The following is a 21,913-nucleotide window of genomic DNA, read 5'->3' on the forward strand; positions in this document are numbered from 1 at the left end:
TAGAATGTTAAATTTTCATTTTTTAAGTAATATATATATATATAATATTTTTAAAAATACTTTGTGGACAAAATTCTATAATATTATAGATTATTAATTTTTATAATAAATATTATTTGTTAGTGAAAGATCACATAAAAAAATTAGTGAAAACGGAAAGAAGAAACGTGAAAGTATTTAATTTAAGTGGATAAAGTTCAATAATTCGAAAACAAAATAAAAATAAAAAAACTTCAAGCCACCAAAAGCTCAACCAAAACCGAACAAAGAAACACCAAAGAAACAGAGCGCACGAAGGAAAGCCAGACACCCACACACACACACACACACTCATGGCAGTGGCAATGGCACTTCGCGGGCTCACTTCTTCACTGGACAAGCCAATTCGGCGCATTCTCAATAATGGCAATGGCGGCTCCCTCTATTGCATGGTTGCCATTTTCTTTTTCTTGAAACCATGAAACAATTCTGTCTTGCAATGCTTCCCTTCCTAAAATCCCTGTTTCTTGATGAATTTGATGTTATTTGGGGTTTGTTTCGCAGTCGTCTTTGACCGACGAAGCCGTGTACGAAAAGGAGAAATCTCGCGTCTCAGTTATCTAATACCCAATAACTGTGGGTTGTTATTTTAAAGGTAAAATGAAAATTTGGAGAAAATAGGTATTTGAAAAGCCCAAAAAATTTATCGAATCAGTTGAAGGAAGAACCCTAAAGCTTAAATGTTTAAGGAAAAATGAACACCTTTAATGAGCATATCGAGACAAGAATTTTAAGACCAAAAGAAATCGAATCGAAAATAATTTTTGGTACAACAAAAATGTAGTTGCCAGTTAGGTTGCAAAAATCGAATCTTTAAAGAAGACTTCCGGAAAGTCAACGGAAGCTTGAGGGGGTTTCGATTTTTCATAAAGAATAACCCTTTAGTGGTTTCAGGAAGAAACGATTAGGGTTAGGGTCAAAGCGAAGAAACGATTCTAAGTGTAATTTTTTGAAATTACCTGAATGGGTCAAAATGTCATTTTTTCAAAAAGTTTCAAAAAGAAACTGAAAGATTTGAACTTGAGGGACTCAATAGCAATTAAGGAAAGTCCAAGGGTTATGAGAAAGAGGGGCAAATTGAGAAAACCAAAATAGTTTGGGCCAAAGTGCAAAACAATAAAAACCTTGGCCATGGAATTCGACCAAGCCACGAGGAATCGTCAAAAAATTTTGGGGTTGCATGGGCAATGGTCAGGGAGGGCCAAAGAGTGATGATGAGTCGGCAAAGGCCATCGGAATGGCCGGAATTTCGAGAAAATCGGCCAAGAAAGCTGGCCGAAAAATCGCACCCTGCAACTAGCTTTTGCAGGCAATCCTTGATGTTTTTCGGTCGATCTAGGGGCGGTGAGAACTCTTAAGGCAATGGGCAAGGAAGCCAAGGCCATTTGAAGCTTCAACATCGCCTATAAATAGAGCTCAATGATGGCCAAAATTTTTAAGAAATTGAAGCTCAAATCAAAGCCATTTTTCGAATGAATTGAGAAACAAAGATAGAAGGCTTTTGTTGCCCATAAGCTAGAGAGCATTTTTAAAGAATTTGGTGAGCAATGGAGCAGAAACGAAGGAGAATCAAAGTTTCGTCGGAACCCTAAGCAGTCCGCTGGCTAGATCTTTGAGCTTTAAGTTGGCCGGTTTCCAGACTTCCTTTCAAGCTAATTCAGATACCTTTGGGATCGATTTGGACTAGGCTTCGTCATGGTATAAAATTCGAGATTTCCCCGCAAGCCGTGCCCTGAGAAGATGACTGGCACGTGAGCTTCACGCCCAAGTCTCACACGCCCCACCACACGCCGAAGCGTGCGGGCACGAGCAGCTTTGTATTTTTCTGAATGTTTTTTTTAAATGTTTAGAAAATTATTTGATGATTTTCCGTGTAAAAATATTTGGAGAAAAATAGGTCTATGTATTTATTTTGGAATATTAGTAAAGAAAAATTGAAGAAAAATAGAGAAAAATTGAAGAAAATAGAGGGAAAATAATGTTTATTGATTATTTGAATAAATATATTGTCTAGGGTGTTTTTAGACTTGAGGTGAAACATTTGGTGAGAATTTCAAAGTTGGCACGCAAATCGAGGTAGTTGCACGCTTTTCGATGTATCCCGATAATTGTGAAGATGAGTGGTTTTGTCCCCATAACCCATATTCGATATGATTACCTTTCTATGCATGATATTACATATGTTATGATCAATTTCGCCATATTTGTTCATACACTGTTGCATGGAAAGTTATGATACTCGCATGGCATGATATTATCATCATATTGAAACTCATGCATGGGGTTGAGATGTCACTCTAAAAGTGTAGTCGTAATTCTCTGAGGGTAATTGATGGAACAACGTTAGGGTTATTCTGCAGAGGTTCAGGATTTTGCCTAGGGTTCCGTGCCGGGCTGGTAGGCTAGAAAAGTTACACTAAGGGTATCTGCTTATAAATGTCCATGTATTACTTATTCATTCATGCTTGTCTAACCCTCATTTAGAAGATTTCATCTTTTAATATTGAACTATGTCCCTAGAGTATTCCACATTCCGGGCGAGGCAAGCGTCCGTAAGGGCAATGAGGTGATCAAGGCTTGATCGCGACAGAAATTTTATGGGTCCTATATGGCACTAGACCATATGTTTCATTCGGCTGTATTATTTAGATTTTAAATAAATGTGTTGAGTAAATAATGTTGATGATCCCAATTTATGTTTTCGAGGTTTCATGCAGCTTCTGATCATATTTTCGCTTATATTTAAATTGTATCATTTCTTTACTACGTTTCAGAGTGTTATTAAATAAAAGTTATGTTGAGAATTTATTGTCAATTTATATTTAAGAAAAATCCTAATATATATTAATTCCGTATAAGGCGTAGTGTTACAAGTTAAGCCTATTAAGTGTTTGAGTTTTGTGCCTCACTTCCTCTTGCAAATTCTTGATTTGTTTGAATCTCATTTTCATGTTTACGGTGTCAATCTTCACCGTCCAAACTTTTGACCTTGCAGTGGCCAAAGTAATTGAATGCTCCGCTTGAGGTTGTCGATCCTGAGATTGCTGACATTATCGAGCTCGAGAAAGCAAGACAATGGAAGGTCTATACTCTCTCACTCTAAGTGCTTGTGTAAACCAAAGAACTTTAAGTATCCGATATTGTTTCGATTGTTGTTGTTGTCGTCGTCGTCATTGTGTATATTGTACAGTACTTTGGAACGTTTTCTCAGGTACCGCCTAGGATATATACAACGCAATGCTTCTGCCGTGTTCATTTCTTTTAACTGAATTAGTAGCCCAAGAAATTCAAAAGTACGAAATTGTGAATTTTTTTCTTTTCTGTTTTAGGATAATTTTCCTGAGGATTAGAAAGTCATCATCATGACAATAGAATTAACTGAAATGGAAAAAAAAAATGAAAGTTAACTCAAGCTAGGCAAAACAATATATGTCTTGCAACTTTCTTTCGGAGCATACTCGGTGGAACTATGGTTTGCAGGAGGAGGTATCTATTTTTTATTTTGTTTTTTCCTTATTTTCTGTAGGATGACAGTACAAAGTTACCACAAATAAGTTAAATTCCTCTGCGTGTCCTAATCCAGGACGTGGAAAATTATCTATGTCCGGAACTAGGATTCATGGAGAGAAAAGAAAATGGAAAATACATACAAAGAGATGAAGAAATTGGGCATTTTTTTTGGGTGTGGTTATAAATTATAAGAAAATGAATAGATGTCTCCCTGAAATCTATAAGCATTTTCTTTTTCATTTTCCGTTCCCTTGTCAAATCTTAGTCTGCTATAGCATTGCAAGTAGTTTATTTACCTCAGTTCAGTTGATATGCAGGTGCTGGTTTAAAGATCAACCTGGGGTTCAAAATTTTTGTTATCTTCTCTGCTTGATCTGCTTGTTGAATTGAGTGAATATAGATAGTTTGGCATACAGCCATAAGATGCATTTTTGTTTTTGGAGTTGATCTCTCCTGAAATTCATCTTATGTTTGTGAAGGGACTTGAACTAATTCCCTCGGAGAATTTCACCTCCGTTTCTGTCATGCGAGCAGTTGGGTCTGCAATGACCAACAAATATAGTGAAGGATATCCAGGCGCTAGATACTATGGAGGAAATGAGTATGATGATCCCTATGATTTCTTTTCCTTCTGCTTCTCAAGAAATTATAAATTCATGTCAACTGTTACTGGCTTGTGTAGCTCACACACAAAGCTAATTCAATTATTAGTTGGTTTTGACTTCCCTAATTTATACTGATTTTAAGATAATATTGACTATAGAAATTTGTTTCATTCAGCTATATTGACATGGCAGAATCCTTACGCCAGAAGCGTGCTCTGGAAGTGTTTAGGTTGGATCCTGCAAAATGGGGAGGTATGCAATATATGCATGAAAAAATTCAAGAGAAATGTTTAGACATGCTTAAAAATTGTGCAGTCATATGCATCTTGTGTTCACTTTTAGTTTTTCCAGAACAATACAGTTCCACACATGCTAATTCATTTGATCTGACATTTTACGCTAGCTGTTGGCAACTTGGGTTCCACCTGTAGACGCCTCATATGCTAATACAAAAAAATAAATAAATAAGTAAATATTATATTGACTTGATGGAAATGACAATGGCTCTCTTCATAGCATCTCTAGGAAGTAGATGGTCTGAATGATACTGAATATTTTGTGGAAGCAAGGAAACTGTAATGCTAAATTCCTTTCTCCCTCATCGTCCACTCTTAAAAACAGGAAAATTGACACCTTTTTGATGCAGTGAACGTGCAATCTCTGTCTGGATCTCCGGCTAATTTTCAAGTTTATACTGCATTATTAAAGCCTCATGAAAGAATCATGGCTCTTGATCTCCCTCATGGTGGACATCTTTCACATGGCTATCAGGTGCCGACAACTTACTTTATGTTTTTCCTGCTAAATAACTTCCTGTTTTTGGGTTTGGATTGACCCTTTTTCCTTAAAAGTCCCTAGCAGGGCTTGTTTTTCTGTTTGCAGTTAGTTCTGATGAAATGAAATGGCCATCAGTGCATGATGATTCATTTTCCATAAAAGGTTGTAAAATAGACCATATGGTAGTCTTCTAAGTCATTTCAATTGAAATTATGTAGTTTTCACTGGATGATGACTTGCCTGCTATTGCAAAATATGTGTACTTCATTAGAGTTTCAATTGTGCTGTATCAATTCTTATTTCCCAGAAATTTATATAGGATTAAAGCTGGACAAGTTGACCTTCAAAGTCTTTGGTATCCTGGTTTCCAATTATGCTCAAACCATAAAAAAAAGGGAGATGTCTCCTGCGATTTTCTTAGTGCAAACTGATGTCCTGAGAAAATTGATCAAATCAATCAAAAAATAGTTTTGCTATGTATGAATGAACGATTCAACAGATTTATACTAATTCAAAGCATACAGATAGTGTCACCAAACAGATATTCTAGTGCCAACTTCTTTTGAAGATACAAACATGAATAACTGCCTTTAAAAAGTATTGGATTTATTTAAATGTCTAGGCCTTGCCAAGCACAGTTATTGAAAACATTGTATTTCCATAACCTGTAAAATAAAAGGATTGCTCTTGAATGATTCTTGGAATATATATTTGTAATTTTTAGTTTTATATACAAGGTGAATGGTATTGATGTTGTGAGTGACTTCATAAATGCAAACAGAACTGAGCCCAGATGATGATTTTGAGGAGCATCCTTGGACATGAGCTAATTTGCTTCTTATGGTTATGATCTTCTTTTCTTTTCTTTTTTTCTGTTTTGGGGTGGTGATCACCTATTATATTCTTAGACGTGAAATATGATATAATGGCTTTACATAGAATGTGGTCATGGATAGAGATGGCTGGAGGTCTAGAATTCATGTATCTAACCCCATCTAGTGAAATTAAGACTTGTGATTGTTTTTGTTGTAGTTGGGCTGAGGGACAGTAAAGTTTAGCATTTTCTCCATTTTAGTTAGACAATATGAATTTTTTCTTATTTTCTCCATTTTCTATATTGAGCAGACTGACACAAAGAAGATATCTGCAGTTTCAATATTCTTTGAGACAATGCCATACCGCCTAAACAAAAGCACTGGCTACATTGACTATGATCAGGTTGCTATCTTATATCTTCTTTTTTCCACCTCAATGGTCATATTCTTTTCATCTTTTGCAATTGCTGTGCCTGTAACTTGACATAAAAAATATTTACAGAAAAAAAAAAAAAACTTGACATCAAATTTAAGCAAACCCAATATGTTTCTTTTCTTAGTTGAATTAAGATATAGCCATCATAATTGAATTTGCCTGCATTGTTTTGCTACTCATTGGCTTGTCATTTATACACCTTTTCATCAATCAACCTCTTACAGGCCAGACTCACTACTTATGTATGTGTTGTCTTGAATGTGCATTTTGTATAAGAAACAATGCATAAATTATTATAATTGTCAGGAAAGGATTAAAGCCACTTCCTCTGAAAACCTTTTGTAACACTTTGTATCTTCATCTGACAGGTTGTAATCAGTTATAGAGAAGCCAGTTCCAATCATGCATGTTTACTACTTTAAGCATTTGGAAAATTTGTGTATCCTCTACTTGTTAATTAGACATAAGCTTGTCTGACCATGAAAACTTTAATGACAGCTGGAGAAAAATGCCACACTTTTCAGGCCAAAACTAATAGTTGCTGGTGCTAGTGCTTATGCACACCTCTATGATTACGAACGCATTCGCAAGGTAAATCCATTAGATTTAACTATGTTATTTAAGTTAACATGCAGGCATTATGGCTTAACTTGTCCAGTTAATTCTGTAAAAGTTTCAATCTTACACTTGTGTTGCATTCAACAGGTCTGCGACAAGCAAAAAGCTATTATGTTGGCGGACATGGCACACATCAGTGGGTTGGTTGCAGCTGGTGTCATCCCTTCTCCATTTGACTATGCTGATGTAGTGACAACCACAACCCACAAGTCACTTCGTGGGCCACGTGGTGCCATGATTTTCTTCAGGAAAGGGGTGAAGGAGATAAATAAACAAGGCAAAGAGGTGACACTTGTTTGAAAAAACATTGCAATCGCCTACTCTTGCTTTGTGCATCCACAAAATTACAAGTAATTCTATGGTCTGAAATAAAATGAATACTAAATTCTATACTGCTCCTTGAAGGTGTTTTATGACTATGAAGACAGAATCAACCAGGCTGTCTTTCCTGGACTTCAGGGTGGTCCTCACAATCACACAATTGCTGGGTTAGCAGTTGCACTGAAGCAGGTGCTGAACCTGTACTGCAGTATTTATTTAAAATTTTGGAACATATCTTGCTTTTGGCCCAGTGGTAGAGATGAACCTTTATCAAGGTCAGAAAAAATGTTGGGTCCAAAATGGTGTCAAAATACTCAAATCAGTATTTTACAGTTTTAGCCTCTTATCCATCCTCAGATGACTTAACTTTATATGTAACACTTCATAGTGATATCATGTAAATTAATATTAGCCTGAAAACTCTTTGGTTATCTGTAACATGATTCAACATAAATTATTGTTCTCTGACAGGATCAGAGAAAAATCTTCAGTATGAACAGAGTGTGATTAAAATATACTAGCTAACAGTCTAATATTCAAGATAAAAAGTACAAATTGGTAAATTCCAATTTTTTGTGCATCTAATTGTCAAACCTTGGGGAGGGGGGCTGTGAATCAAACCCATGGCCTCAAGAATGGGCAAGGCCACCACTTGCCACTGGTAACTGTACATTTGGATGCAACTTCAAGACTTATAGCCCAACAGAAGTTGTTATGTTTGCCTTATGGGGCTCCTTTGGGGAATTATCTTATACCAATAGGGCATGGTAATTTAAATTTGCTCAGGCCTCCTAGCCCCATTTGATAGAAAGTTAATTTCTAAGCCTCTGCGTTTGTGTTCCCTTCTTCTTGTAAAATGCAGGCTACAACTCCAGAATACAGAGCCTATCAAGAGCAAGTTCTAAGTAATTGCTCAAAGTTTGCAGAGGTATATGGCCCAATCAGAACAATCTAAAGCAGATTTTCATGGAACTTTCTCTCATCCTCTTGCTTCTGAAGTTTTGAGCAAGGTGGCGGTCCATCATCATTGTAGAAAAAAGTCTAACTGGAATTCCAATTTTGCAGACTTTGGCTCAGAGGGGTTACGAGCTTGTTTCTGGTGGGACTGAGAACCACCTAGTTTTGGTGAATTTGAAAAACAAGGTAAAGAGAATATATATTCAATCTTTCAGTGGTTAGGATAATTTAATAATTAAAAGTACGGTTTGGAAAATTGTCCAACACTGGTACTACTGTTTCTCCATTAATTGATCTCGATGCTTTCAACATTCTCATAAAATGCTCGGGACACATGCTTTGTTCTTTTGGTTTATTGTTGTTAATTTATCCGAAAATAATAGGACATGACACCTACTAATTGGAATTTTTCTTCTTTTTTTCTCCCCCACAGGGTATTGATGGTTCCAGAGTTGAAAAGGTGTTGGAAGCTGTTCACATTGCAGCCAACAAAAACACAGTCCCTGGAGATGTTTCTGCCATGGTTCCTGGTGGCATCAGGATGGGTACGGGGATCCAACTTGATCAAATTGTACCTCACTGATATTTTCAACTAACAAGGTTGATAAATTCTCGTGCTTCAGGAACCCCTGCTCTCACTTCCAGAGGATTCATTGAAGAGGATTTTGCTAAAGTTGCTGACTTCTTTGATGCTGCTGTAAAGTTGGCTGTGAAGATAGAGGAAGAAACAGCAGGTTTGTACATTGTCCATATCTTGGTTCTGATTGTTAACGTCCATTTACATGTAGCAGTATGCTGCTTTTGCTATATTTCATCCTCTTTGGGAGTCCAATGGAATTAAGAGGCTTCTTATTCCCATTGGTTGAGTTTTAATTATCAGTTTGTTCATATATTCTAGAGCTTTTTGATCAGTCATTTTTATGTTTTAAGTGCTTGCGTAGTAGAGTGCTTGGGTGTGCTAACTCGTCGCTTTCTACTGTTTTTCATGATGCAGGAACAAAGTTGAAAGATTTTTTGGCAACAATGCTGTCCAGTGCTCCTGTTCAGTCTGAGATTGCAAAGCTCCGACATGATGTTGAGGAGTATGCAAAACAATTCCCAACAATTGGATTTGAGAAAGAAACAATGAAATACAAAATCTAAGGGGCAGTTCTCTTTGCTATTTTCAACCTGTTTTGAGTTTTCAGTTTTTCAAAACACTAAAAACGTGTTTTCTTTGTTATTTTCAAAAACGCATTTTCAAAAACAAAGAAAAAATTTGTAAAGGAAACCCAAAATAACATTTGTTGTTTTGGGTGTTTTCAGTGGAAACTTATCAAAAACACAAAACACGGAAACGGTCCCCCCCGCCCCCCCACCCACCCCCAGCAACCCTCCAGTCTCGTTCTCTCTCTCTCTCTCTCGCCTCACCCAAAACACTGCGACTGCCCCAATCATCTTCTCCGTCGCCGCCTCTTCCCTTCCAAACGCCATCTCTTCCTTGTCGGCCATCGCAGCGCCCGCCACCGCAGCCTACGTCGTTCGCCTATGCCGCCGCTGCAAGTCGTTATCCCTTCCAGATTCGTCGCGTTTTGTCGTTCACCTGCGCCGTTCCTCTTCTAGATCTGCCATCACCGCCGCTCACCATGCACAGATCCGCCATAACCGCCATGCCCAGATCCGCCATCGCTTGCCGCCATCGCCTCCTGCCTTTCAATTTCTTCCTTTTTTCTTCAGCGATTTCTTCCTCCGCCATAGCCCTATCTCCACTCTCAATTTTTTATTTTAATTATATTTTTAAAATTTTGAATAAATCAACATTTTGTTATTTTATGATTTATTATTATTTTTAATATTTATGTTATGAGCAATTTAAATCTCAAAATTAATGTGAAAAATAATTTATAATTTCAAAACAGACTGTTAGATCATAATTTTAAATATGATTTATAATTTTAATATATTATATATGTTTAGATTATTATGTTATATTTTAAATTTTTTGAATTAAATTTATAATTTATTAATAAATATTTATAACTTTCAATCAGATTTATCAAATAAAATATTCTAAAATAAATTTTCTCAAAATTTCGAAGTAAACGTATTTTCTAGTTTTCTATTTTAAGAAACAGTTTTTCAGAATAGCAAAAAGAATGCGTTTTAAAAAAATTTAAAACAGACACTCAAAACACAAAACTTAAAATAAATTCAAAATTCAAAACTCAAAATTAAAACACAAAGAGAACACCAATCCTCAGCACCAGGTAATCACTTTTTAGTTAGGAGCATCGTTTATTGGGATGTCCCTTTGTTGAAGGTTGTCATGCTAGATTTGTTTTGGTTAAACTTCAAAAAGTTTTGTTTTCACTTATCAAAAAAGGAAAAAAAATTGTTTTCAAAATCATCGTTATAGACCATTTCACCAATTATGAGTTACTCTATGCATTACCAGCACTGTAATACAATACATATTATAGTCATGACTGAACATAGACATGGTCTTTATAAGAAACTTAGGCATTAAATGTTTATCTAGTTGGTCACTTGATAATGTAATCTTTGTCATTTTCTCGTACCTCACATAGACTTCAAGTTTAGCCAAACGTTATAAAGGGAACCTATAGTTGGTTGTATAATAAATAAACTCTAAAAACAATAAGAAATAACCACAATCATATAGGGGATTCCAAGAGTAATTTAGATGAAATTTGGGTAGAAAATTCTGACTACAGCATTTGATGTGTTTGGAATGAGTGTGGCCATTCAAATTTACCATGGAGCATTCTAGTTTTTCATTTTAGCAGTTGTCATGTATTAACAAATATTTGTGAGTCATGTAAGTTGAGAATATACTACTTTTTAGATTTTCTATTACATTTGGTAATTGTAAATCTATCAATTCTTACTCTTAATCCATTGTTTTCCCTCTTGTGCTAATTACTTCAATTTCTTTTATAAATTCATGGTCATGCAGGCACAAAAAATAAAGTATATGATTTTATGAGTTGGTGAAAGAAGATGATGAAAATTGTGGGTAACATGATGAGATGTAAACTAAAGCTTTAGCTTATAACATCTGGTCCAAAGTTGTGTTCCATGTACATGGGAAGTGTACATGCATATTAGCCTAGGTTTTTTGGAACAATGAACTCTAATGATTACTAATAATTGTTTCTCTTTCTCTAATAATCAATATAAATTATATGAGTTGATGATGATCATGTTATAATTTTTTTTTCAATGAAAGTCACTTCCCTAATTGATTAAGATTAGGTTTGACTTAATAGAAGGTAGATTAAAATATAGTGTAATTATAATAAAAAATTATTATTGTTGTTATTAAGAACTTATATGAGTGATCATTAATTATGTTAATAGACTTTGTATGCATCAATTTTTTTCTTAAATTCTCATACAAAGAGTATACTTTTTTTTTAAAAATATTTGTAATATAAAATATTACTTCAAATAGATATATCAAAAGAGTTAGATGCTCACGACATAATTCTCCATTATAATTACATTGATCAATCTTAGGGCAAGGATAAAAAAACGATAGACAACATGTCACTTTTGACATGTTTAATTGACTTTTTAATAAAAAATTATAATATTAAAATATATTAAAAAACTAATTACAATTTTTATAAAAGGTCATGTGCCAAATGAATGGTAATTAAATTTACCATGCTCGTGGGAGACGTTGATTGGATAAAAATTGTAATGTTTTTATACTAAAAATGTTATTTGTATATAAAATTTATATATTTCATTGAATACTTTTAACTTGAATGTATTATTCCCTCAATTAAACCAAAAATAGAAGAATGCATAATAATTCAAAAAAATTCATTTGCTCGAAGTATAAAAAAGCATTGGCTGGAAATATAAAAATTTAATTTTAGGTTTTAGAATTTTTGAATTGGAGCTCTTAGAATACCCTTTATGATTGTCTGGAAGAAACATAAAAATTCCTGGCAATGTGTCACGCAAAAGATTAATTGGCTGGAAGAAACATAAAAATCAAGCGACTGTGTGCCAAACAACAGAATGAGAATGAACCATCCTCATCTAATTGGAGCCGACCGCATTATATTACTACTAGTAGTGGTCATGGCGTCCCGCATTTCCCTCGCTCGCTCCATCCACATCCACGTCCACTACCCTCTCCAACCCCTCTGCCCATTGCGACGCCCCTCTCACCCCCGCATTCTTCACCCCAAATCCCGCCCCTGCCCCCTCTGGTCCTCTTCCTTCCCCCGCTGCCTCCGCCTCCAAACCCTAATCCGCCGCTCCTTCTCCGTCTCCGATTGCCCCAAGATGTCCTCCCCCCCCGACGCCAATCCTCTCCTCAAGGATTTCGATTTTCCGCCCTTCGACGCCATCGCAGCGGAGCACGTTCGCCCCGGGATTCGCGACTTGCTGAAGAAACTAGTGAGTGTTCGGACGTTTCATTGTTTGGCGGATTTCGCGGTGCTTGGTGACGAGTTTGGCTTTGTTTCGTTTTTCTTGCAGGAGAGTGAACTGGTTGAACTGGAGAAGGCGGTGGAGCCGACGTGGCCGAAGCTGGTCGAGCCCCTGGAGAAGATCATCGATCGCCTGGCCGTGGTCTGGGGCGCCGTTAATCATCTGAAGTCTGTTAAGGACACTGCCGAACTCCGTTCCGCTATCGAGGAAGTTCAGGTACCATTGACCATCTCAATTTATACAAGCAACTAGGCCACGTATTGTGGAGTTCAACTTTGAACTTTTAGATGGATAATTGGTCGTAAAGCTATGCTGGTCAACTCAATTTTGTGGGCTCCTCAGTCCACGATTGAATTAGGTATATTCATTGAAAAATGCTATTGGTACACCTTTGTGTACACCATGGGCTACATAAAGGGTGTACACCATGGGCTACATAAAGGTGTACCAATTTACATATTTCGCGAGTCGGTGTTTAGAGCTATGATTGGACGTAGAGCTGTGCTAATGACTGAATTTAGCCCGTAGGTACATTCATATATACTTGTTATCAGTCAATTGTTCAAATCAACTTTTGGTACCCCTAGTCATCCAAATTTGATGGTTCTAATTGATTCTCATTTAGTCCATAAATCGGTTTATTCATTTCCATACATCATCTGATGTTATACATTTTATTTTCAGGTTTTTGTGTTAGTAGAAGTGCATTTTAATCTGGAAATTAGGAAATAAAACATATGCATTGTTACTCTCCTACCCTTTTGGTGGTTGTAGTTTTAGAGTTTTTTGTTTTGGCAGCCAGAGAAAGTTGAGTTTGAGCTTAAGTTGGGGCAGAGCAAGCCACTTTACAGTGCATTTAAAGCTATCAGAGAATCTTCTGAGTGGGAATCACTGAGTGATGCTGGTAAACGTATAGTGGAATGTAAGTTTTCTTACTCTGAACTTTTAGTCTTCATAGTGGAGGTCTATTCTTCTTGTCATAGAAACTAATAAAACATTCTTGCCACGGGCTTAAATGTCTTGACATTTTGTATATTATAAAACTGTTTATCCACGTAATTTGTGGTTTCCCTTTCCTTCTGCAAACTTCTTTATTTCCAGTAACCATGACTTCAATTTGTTTATTTATTTAATTTTTGTATGGTTACAGTGGTGGTCTCGTACCTTTATTCATTAATAACTATTAGATATTGTTCCTATAGGTTTAAACTTTAATTTTTTCTTTATACACCATTAAACTGTTTATGTAGTAAAACTATGATTGCCTTTCTGTTGTTTTTTTTGTTTATTCTAATCTTGCTTGATCGCTACCCAATGGCTAGTTATACCATATCCATAAGATGAGTTGGGTCTATTTTGGTGTTGGTGTGTATGATCACTCACCAATTTCATTTGTCATATTTGTACCATGTTTGGTTTGATTTTATGTCTTATTGCATCTTGTGTTGTTGGTTCTACTGGAACCATGGGCAATTGCTAAGATACATGACTGGAGCTTGTACATGGTCCAAGTTGAGAAATTAAAGTGGTTCTTGTTTTCATACCCTGTTTTCTTTTCCATTAATGTTGTGGAAACTACCAAAGAGAGGTTTTGCAGTATCCCTCGAGTATATAGATGAGGTAATATAGCCTAAAGTTTTCTTCTAGCTACATTTTTTGAGTTGCTGAAAGTAAAAGATGTTCATAGAAGGGCTTAGATCCATAACCCCAACATGGAAGAAATGCCTTACCCATGGAATTATCTTGTTGCGTGAATGTTATGTTACCTAGAGGCTAGTTGAAGATCTTTGGCTACTTTTACTTACCCATTTTCTCTAACTATGATGCGATAAAAGCAAGGAGACATGGCCACTGCCTGGATAGGCAAGGCTCTCCTTTCCTCTTTCTCGTGTGATCCTTCACATATGCTTTTAGTTTTATTCTTTACTTTATAATGGGAATCTACATGTGCTTCATCCAAAATGGATTTTCCTTGGTTATTTGCTGCTATGTTGAAATTTGTGCACTTCTATGTTTCAGAATTTTTGGATTAGAAATATTTGTCATGGGCAATTTATATTAACATATAAGGTTATGACATACTTTTGAAAGTAATAGCTTCCTGGAGCTAGTTCTTGTTTTGAAAAGTTGCAAAAGATGCTACATCCATTATATGTATTGTGCATCATTATATTACTTTAACCACTATGCAAACATTTTGTTGAATGCCTGAGTTTGATACGCAAGGTTTGTGCCTAAACTGCTTTGTGATGGTTGAGCTTGAGTTCGACATCTGAAGAATTTGTGTGACTATGCAGCTCAAATAAAGGAAGCAGTTCTTAATGGTGTGTCTCTTGAAGATGATAAAAGAGACCAATTTAACAAAATTCAACAGGTATGGCAGGTGTATTGCTTTCTTTGTTACTAGGATAAAATATCAAAATTATTAATTTCTTCTTCTGAAGATACCATCACAGATAGAAATAGTTGTGAGCTAGAATTCATGTAGCCAACCCTACATAGTGAGATCAAGACTTGATATGTTGTTGCCCGCTTTGTTCTAGGTTGTTAATTGCTTGTGTTTGACCATTAGCTGACTTGCAGGAGCTTGCAAGGCTATCTCAAAAATTTGAGGAAAATGTTTTGGATGCCACAAAGAAGTTTGAGAAATTAATTGTGGATAAGAAGGAGATCGAAGGACTTCCAGCCACTGCTCTAGGATTGGCTGCACAAACAGCTGTGTCCAAGGTCTTTTACATTAATTTCTGATGTTCATACTTCATTTACTATTGCGGTTCATTTGGCTTTCCCGTTGTCCATGGTGACTTAATGCATGTCAGTCAACTACTTCAGGGCCATGAAAATGCTACAGCTGAAAATGGTCCATGGGTGATCACTTTGGATGCTCCAAGTTACATGTCTGTGATGCAACATGCTCGAAATCGATCTCTGCGCGAGGAAATCTATCGTGCTTTTGTAATGCGTGCTTCTAGTGGAGAACTAGACAATACTGCAATTATTGACCAAATTTTATCGCTACGGTTGGAGAAGGCTAAGCTTCTAGGCTACAATAACCATGCTGAGGTATTCTCTCTCTCTCTCTCTCTGAAATTATGCTTCTCGTCAATAAGCTTACCATGGTGTCATCAGGTAAGCATGGCTACCAAAATGGCAACTGTAGATAAAGCACAAGAGCTCCTAGAAAAGCTTCGGAGTGCCTCTTGGAGTGCTGCTGTCAAAGGTATTTGTTGGGTACAATTGCATGATAAATTCCTTTGTTTTAAATATAATCTAATGAGTAATGAGTGAGTTATATGCATCTCAGAAGCATTAAATTGTATTTCCTAGTATGATTTCAGTTTCTCCACTGGCTAATCAGGTATTTATAATCAAATTTCACGTTACACATTAAACATTTAGAAACAGCTGTATAAAGTTTCGTTGGTTCATTCATAGTTGCATCACCTTGCCTGTCATGATGAAGCTCTGAAGAAACTGGCATTTGTTTTTTAGGGTTTAGGGTGCAATCATTTAGTTTAGGTACTTGTGGGATTATAAACTTGAGAAGTCAGCTTGTCTTACTTTATCTGCTTGATGTTTTCCTAATATTCTCAAGGAAATTCGAAGCTTCATTGTCTACTTTTCTTGAAGAGCTTTCTTTTTTTGTTTTTAATGTAACTATTCATTTCTTTCCTGATGCAATTATTTTCCACATAAAATCTCTAATTTCATTGTAGACTCAAGTGTTTTACCTTTTGTTAGACATGGAAGACCTCAAACAGTTTTGCGAAACCCAAGGTGCCCCCGAAGCTAATGATTTGAGCCATTGGGATATCACCTTCTGGAGTGAGAGGCTTCGTGAGTCAAAATATGAAATAAACGAGGTTAGTTCCTCTCCCCTCCCCACAAACACCCATGCTTGTTGCTTGATCCGACAGGTTTTATGCTGGTTGTCAGCTACCGAATGCAACTCACCTCCTCTATCCAGCCTGGGGCTGGCTTTAAAGTTTAAATAAGAATCCATAGCAATTCCTTTAAAGACTTGAGTTTGATCCTGTTAGGATGAGCTCTCATTGTAATTTTTTTCTTGTTCATGGTTTGCCCACCCTTTTAGTTTTCTTTTGTGGACTTCTTTTCCTTATAAAGAACCTTTTGTCTTACTTATTTTGCATACATGAAGCAGAAGCTATTAACTGGTCTTGGTAAAATCTATTAATGGGTTTGCAAATTTTCCTTCACCTGCTTAAGGTCTCTGATAATATGTGCTATTTTCACCTTCCATTGCATGTTGACCTAGAAGTTCTGCATGGATGAATTTATTACTTCTGTTTTATGCTATATAGGAAGAGTTACGCCCATATTTCTCATTGCCTAAAGTTTTGGATGGCCTTTTCAACCTTGCAAAGATGCTGTTTGGGATTCAAATTGAACCTGCTGATGGTTCAGCTCCGGTAATCTTTTCAATTTTAATTTGTCAAAAAAAGAAGAATAACAATGAGAATAAGAAATATCTCCTATTTTTTCTTTATCTTTTGTGGTGCTGGTTTTAATACAGAATTGGGTTTTGTTTTTGAATTTTACAATACGATCTTTTTCTAGGTTTGGAACAAGGATGTGAAGTTCTACCGTGTCAATGATTCTTCAGTCAATCCAATTGCATACTTCTATTTTGACCCATATTCTCGTCCATCTGAAAAACGAGGTGGTGCGTGGATGGATGAGGTTGTTGCTCGGAGTCGTGTATTTTCCCGAGATGGTGCCTCTCCTAGGTTACCTGTTGCTCACATGGTCTGCAATCAAATGCCACCAGTTGGTGACAAACCAAGTCTTATGACTTTCCGTGAGGTAAGAATGGTTGTTTCTCGCTCTGCAAGTCATAAAAAATTTGCTTTGCCCTTGGGTCAAAGTGGACGAAGAATATTATGTCTAGCTTGCAACTTGATATTTAGCTTTCTAGCTCCTGTTTGTCCAAACATCTTGATTGCACAATCAGGATGATGTGAAGTTTATGGAGTTTGTGTTCTATGTTGGCCTAAAGAAATTTCCATCTTGAGAGGCTGTATTTGGTTTTGCTGTATTGCGGTTGTTAGAACAAGCTAAATAAAAGTCAAAGTAATAGGTCCGGGATATTTATAATTGAATGAACTTCACGTGATTAGGCATGGATTTAAATGGGTATGGACCACATGATTTTGCTTGGGCTTCCAGATTCTATTGACTATAGTGGAAGTAACTATAAATGTCTGATATTTTTTAATCATTAATTTTCCTTATCATCCAAAATGATGCAATTGTGTTTGTTTTGAAATGGATTGCATCCTTGAAAAAGCTTCTAATTGTAATCCTTGAACCTTCACAAATCAACCTACTTGTCAACCTGTGTTTCAAATCCTTTCCAAGGTCTTGCCATGTGGCTCTGAGATATACTCAAGTGGTTTTACATTAAAATAACAGTTTTCCTGCCTAATTTCTACAGTTGAGATAATATGTATATTACAAACAACCTAAAGAAAATGCTTTTACTGGAGTTAAACGAGGGACCTCCATCTGGAATGATCCACTGGCTATTGAAAAAGAACAAAAGATAAATATTATAGAATAATCTGTAATTACCTACTAGGATTCTTGCAAGGGTAATACATCTCTTCTCTAATATGAATAAGATCTTGAAATCTGCTTCCTTCTTTGCATTATGTTGCAATTTGTTGTTTATTGAGTTGTAAATTGCTGAATGCTATTTTCAGGTTGAGACGGTCTTCCATGAGTTTGGTCATGCTCTTCAGCATATGCTGACAAAGCAAGATGAGGGTCTAGTTGCTGGTATTCGAGGAATAGAGTGGGACGCCGTCGAACTTCCCTCTCAATTCATGGAAAATTGGTGTTATCATAGGTAATGTTTCTTCTCTGCCATATCACTAAAATATTAGTGTTGCTGTCCTTTTCCATTGCTTGTATTAAGTATTAACATTTAGCTAATTGCTTTGACAACAAACAAAGTGGTAAAGGAAGATTCTATTCATCCATGATTTTTTGGGAATGATTTCATAATCCTTAGTTGTATTAAGGATTTTGGTTTAATCTATTGCCTCATCTTTTGCTTCGAATTTTTCATAAAATTTGTTAATGCTAAAAGCACTACCTTAAGGGTCCAATGCTTGTGTGTTTGAAGCTCATATTTTTTGTTTTTACTGAAATCCCATCTCTGTTGAGGGCCGGAAACTGGCCCCTGGTTGCTTACTTTTGCATGCTATTTGTTAACCTGTAATTATGCATTATCAAGATCTGAACATTTAACTCCTGTGGTGTAGAAATGTGTGCCTCATATTCAATTCTTAGAAGTATGGTGTCATAACCATGTGGTGCATTATTTGTGATTAACATTTCTTTACCAAGTACTCTAGGGATACTTTGATGGGCATAGCAAAGCATTATGAAACTGGGGAGAGTCTCCCTGAAGACATATATCAGAAGCTCCTTGCAGCTCGAACTTATCGTGCAGGCTCCCTAAGTCTTCGTCAGGTATGTCCAGCATGTTACTTTTCTATCTCCTTCTGCATTATCGTTCTGTTTTCAATTTTATGTTAGAAAGAATGGCTTTAGTGAACTTGTTCTTGAAAGGAAATTGTAAAAAGATGTTTTCTTTGGTCCCAAAAGTAACTATCATACGAAAGTGAAAATTTTATGAAAACTAAAATGTTTTCAGGATTTCTTTAATGGATCCAAAAAAATGTAGAAGTAAAGAAGGGGAAACCATGAAGACCATAACCAAACCAGCTCTAATCTTCAATAGGAATCTTTTTGTTTCATTGTCCTGAAGCAAAACGTCATTAGGTACATTTCAAGATTTCTGCTGAAGCAATGGTATGAACTTATTGAGAGCGGAGCTCAATTTGGGAGGTTTTAATTGTTTGGTTTTACTACTGGTATCTTTGATCCGAAACTGCACTGTGATCTATTAAATTCTGAATTTAAAATAAGGTTTTTACTATGTGATATTGCACTTTGCATTTTGTAAGAATTTGTAAATAGATTGCTTCTTTCATGTATATGATGCATGATGGTGGTCCCTATATCTGCCTTACTGGATTTAGTTGTATGTAAAGTATAATCCAGTGGCTTGTGAGCTTTAATTATCATTTGAAAGAAAAAAGAAGAAAATATTGTAAATGAGGTCAGATGTCAAGTGTATTATACTCATCACCCCAAAGACCATATTATGCATGCTGAATCAAGTGACAGTTGAAAATGTGAGAAGTTATGATTTCATTGATTCACATGGTTGTTCATCTAAAATATGTGTCCAGATGTCTGTTGAGCTGTCTTATTCAATTTTAATTGTGTGATGTTACATTGTCATAAGTGATATGCTTTGATTGGTAAATTATGAGTATTTCCAGCTAGTGACTTGATATTCAACAGATTCTGGATGCATGGTAGAAGTTATAATTTCTTGTCATTTTATTTTCTTTTATAGTTGAGATTTGCCTGTCTTGATCTGGAGTTGCATACCAAATATATTCCTGGTGGATCAGAATCGATCTATGATGTTGATCAGAGGGTTAGTAAAAGAACACAAGTAATCCCTCCATTGCCAGAGGACAGGTTTCTTTGCAGTTTTAGCCATATATTTGCAGGTATGCTATTCCTATGTTTTTTTTTTTTTTTTAATTTCATCTCAGCGCCATAGATAATTGTTTAGATGAAAGCTGCTTATAATATTTCTCTGTTCTTTCTATTATTTATAATTCATTGTTTCTCTGGAATGTGGATACCTTTGTCAGGTGGATATGCCGCTGGATACTACAGTTATAAGGTACTTGTTTCAGGCGTTTTGCTTTCTCAAGTGGATAGTGGCATATATTTTTTATTTTTTTGCTTCTATTTCATGCTATATGTTCACTCGTTAACACTGGTTTGTATCTAATGTATTGTGAGATTCATTATCAAACCTGTACCTGGTTTATGATTATCACTTTGCTAGAAATTGCAACATGTTGTGCTCTTAATTAGGGCTAATGAATATACATATTAGTAGGGGCTTTTAGCACACGACAGTTTTTGATAACAAATATTTAAATTTTGCAGTGGGCTGAGGTGTTGTCTGCAGATGCTTTCTCCGCATTTGAGGATGCTGGATTAAACGATGAGAAGGTATGGTGGCAAAGACTGGTCGAAAGTGGTGCTGGTTATGCACTTACATAAATTCATCTCAAATGGATTGTATTGCTGTCAGGAGCCCCATTTTAATAATAATAATAAAAAAATCTTAAAAAAGAATCTACTTTTTTTGTGATACGATAACACATTTTCATACATATGGTTGCTGGCGGTATGATCACTCATATCTAAGGAAAGCTCAATGTGCTTGCAACAGGCTGTCAAACAAACAGGGCAAAGGTTCCGGGAAACTATACTTGCTCTGGGAGGTGGAAAGGCACCATTAGAGGTTAGACGCAATACGCAATGGCTTAACAAGCATATTTTTCCAAGAAGTCTTTTTATGTTTGCTCGATCTCTTTACTAGTAGTGTCTCTGTGATTTAATTCTCAACATTTCAAACGTCAGTTGTGTCTTTTATCTTTTCGTTCTTTAAATCTTTCATTTGTTGGCTTAGCCAATTGTTATTAACTTTGTGTGGTTTACTTACTACTCAGGTGTTCGTGGAATTCCGAGGCCGTGAACCTTCTCCGGAGGCACTGCTCAGGCACAATGGCTTGCTGTCGGTCTCAGCTTCTGCTTGAAATGAGAAATTATGAATCTCTAGCTAGTAAATTAGCCCCCAAAAGGAGATTTGGAAGCTTTCATTCTTAATTACATCTTTTTCCCTCTTAGATCTTTAGTGCTGATTTTATGTTGTTACAATATTGAAGTAATATTGAAGTAATTTCAAAATGGGGGACATTGCCCACTGCAGGTAGAAACAAAAAATCAATTAAATAAAAGAAGACGAATACGTAGAATTTATTAATCAAAATATAGGTCAAAAAAAATAAAAATATAAAAAGTATTCTGTATAAATGTATTTTTTATTATATTTGTTAAATTTATTTAAAAAAATTATGATCTCTTATTTTAAATTTTTTAAATAAATTTATTTCTCTTTTTTTTATGAATAAGTTATTTTAAATTTTATAGGTATAATTTTATTTTATTTATTTTAACAAATTATCTAAATACATAATTGAAATTTGTAAAAGCATTTCGGGATGTGATCTGATGGGTGCCAAATCTGGAACCCGACCAACCAATCGATGTTGATTCGGATTCAAGGGATGTTCGGGCCTGCCTTTTGGTTGGGTGGGGTTTGCTGCCTGCGTCACGGTCTGGTGGTGGTGGTGGTGGTGGTGGTTTACCTGCGATAATAATCAGAAAATAAAATAAACAAATTGAGAACAAAGTCATAATAT

The 21,913-nt window shown here is 35.9% G+C and overlaps 2 protein-coding genes and 1 pseudogene across 2 annotated transcripts; all 3 read left to right on the forward strand.

The window, feature by feature from the left end:
• Positions 1 to 344: 344 nt before the first annotated feature.
• Positions 345 to 4,585, forward strand: LOC127803717 (serine hydroxymethyltransferase 1, mitochondrial-like; annotated as a pseudogene).
• Positions 4,586 to 4,804: 219 nt separating this feature from the next.
• LOC127803718 (serine hydroxymethyltransferase, mitochondrial-like) lies at positions 4,805 to 9,221 on the forward strand. Its single transcript, XM_052340154.1, has 10 exons — positions 4,805 to 4,925; positions 6,057 to 6,149; positions 6,681 to 6,773; positions 6,888 to 7,085; positions 7,206 to 7,310; positions 7,984 to 8,049; positions 8,187 to 8,264; positions 8,512 to 8,623; positions 8,702 to 8,812; positions 9,073 to 9,221. Exons 1-10 carry the CDS (start codon positions 4,878 to 4,880, stop codon positions 9,219 to 9,221), a joined length of 1,053 nt encoding a protein of 350 aa, XP_052196114.1. The 5' UTR covers positions 4,805 to 4,877.
• A 2,874-nt stretch (positions 9,222 to 12,095) lies between these two features.
• On the forward strand, positions 12,096 to 21,398 carry LOC127803497 (probable cytosolic oligopeptidase A). Its single transcript, XM_052339749.1, has 17 exons — positions 12,096 to 12,494; positions 12,576 to 12,743; positions 13,326 to 13,449; positions 14,825 to 14,901; positions 15,111 to 15,254; positions 15,360 to 15,590; positions 15,657 to 15,747; positions 16,269 to 16,390; positions 16,850 to 16,957; positions 17,106 to 17,351; positions 18,251 to 18,396; positions 18,908 to 19,025; positions 19,981 to 20,140; positions 20,288 to 20,319; positions 20,592 to 20,657; positions 20,881 to 20,952; positions 21,161 to 21,398. Exons 1-17 carry the CDS (start codon positions 12,111 to 12,113, stop codon positions 21,245 to 21,247), a joined length of 2,376 nt encoding a protein of 791 aa, XP_052195709.1. The 5' UTR covers positions 12,096 to 12,110; the 3' UTR covers positions 21,248 to 21,398.
• Positions 21,399 to 21,913: the final 515 nt, after the last annotated feature.

Source organism: Diospyros lotus, chromosome 6 (assembly GCF_014633365.1).
Source record: "Diospyros lotus cultivar Yz01 chromosome 6, ASM1463336v1, whole genome shotgun sequence".
NCBI lineage: Eukaryota > Viridiplantae > Streptophyta > Magnoliopsida > Ericales > Ebenaceae > Diospyros > Diospyros lotus.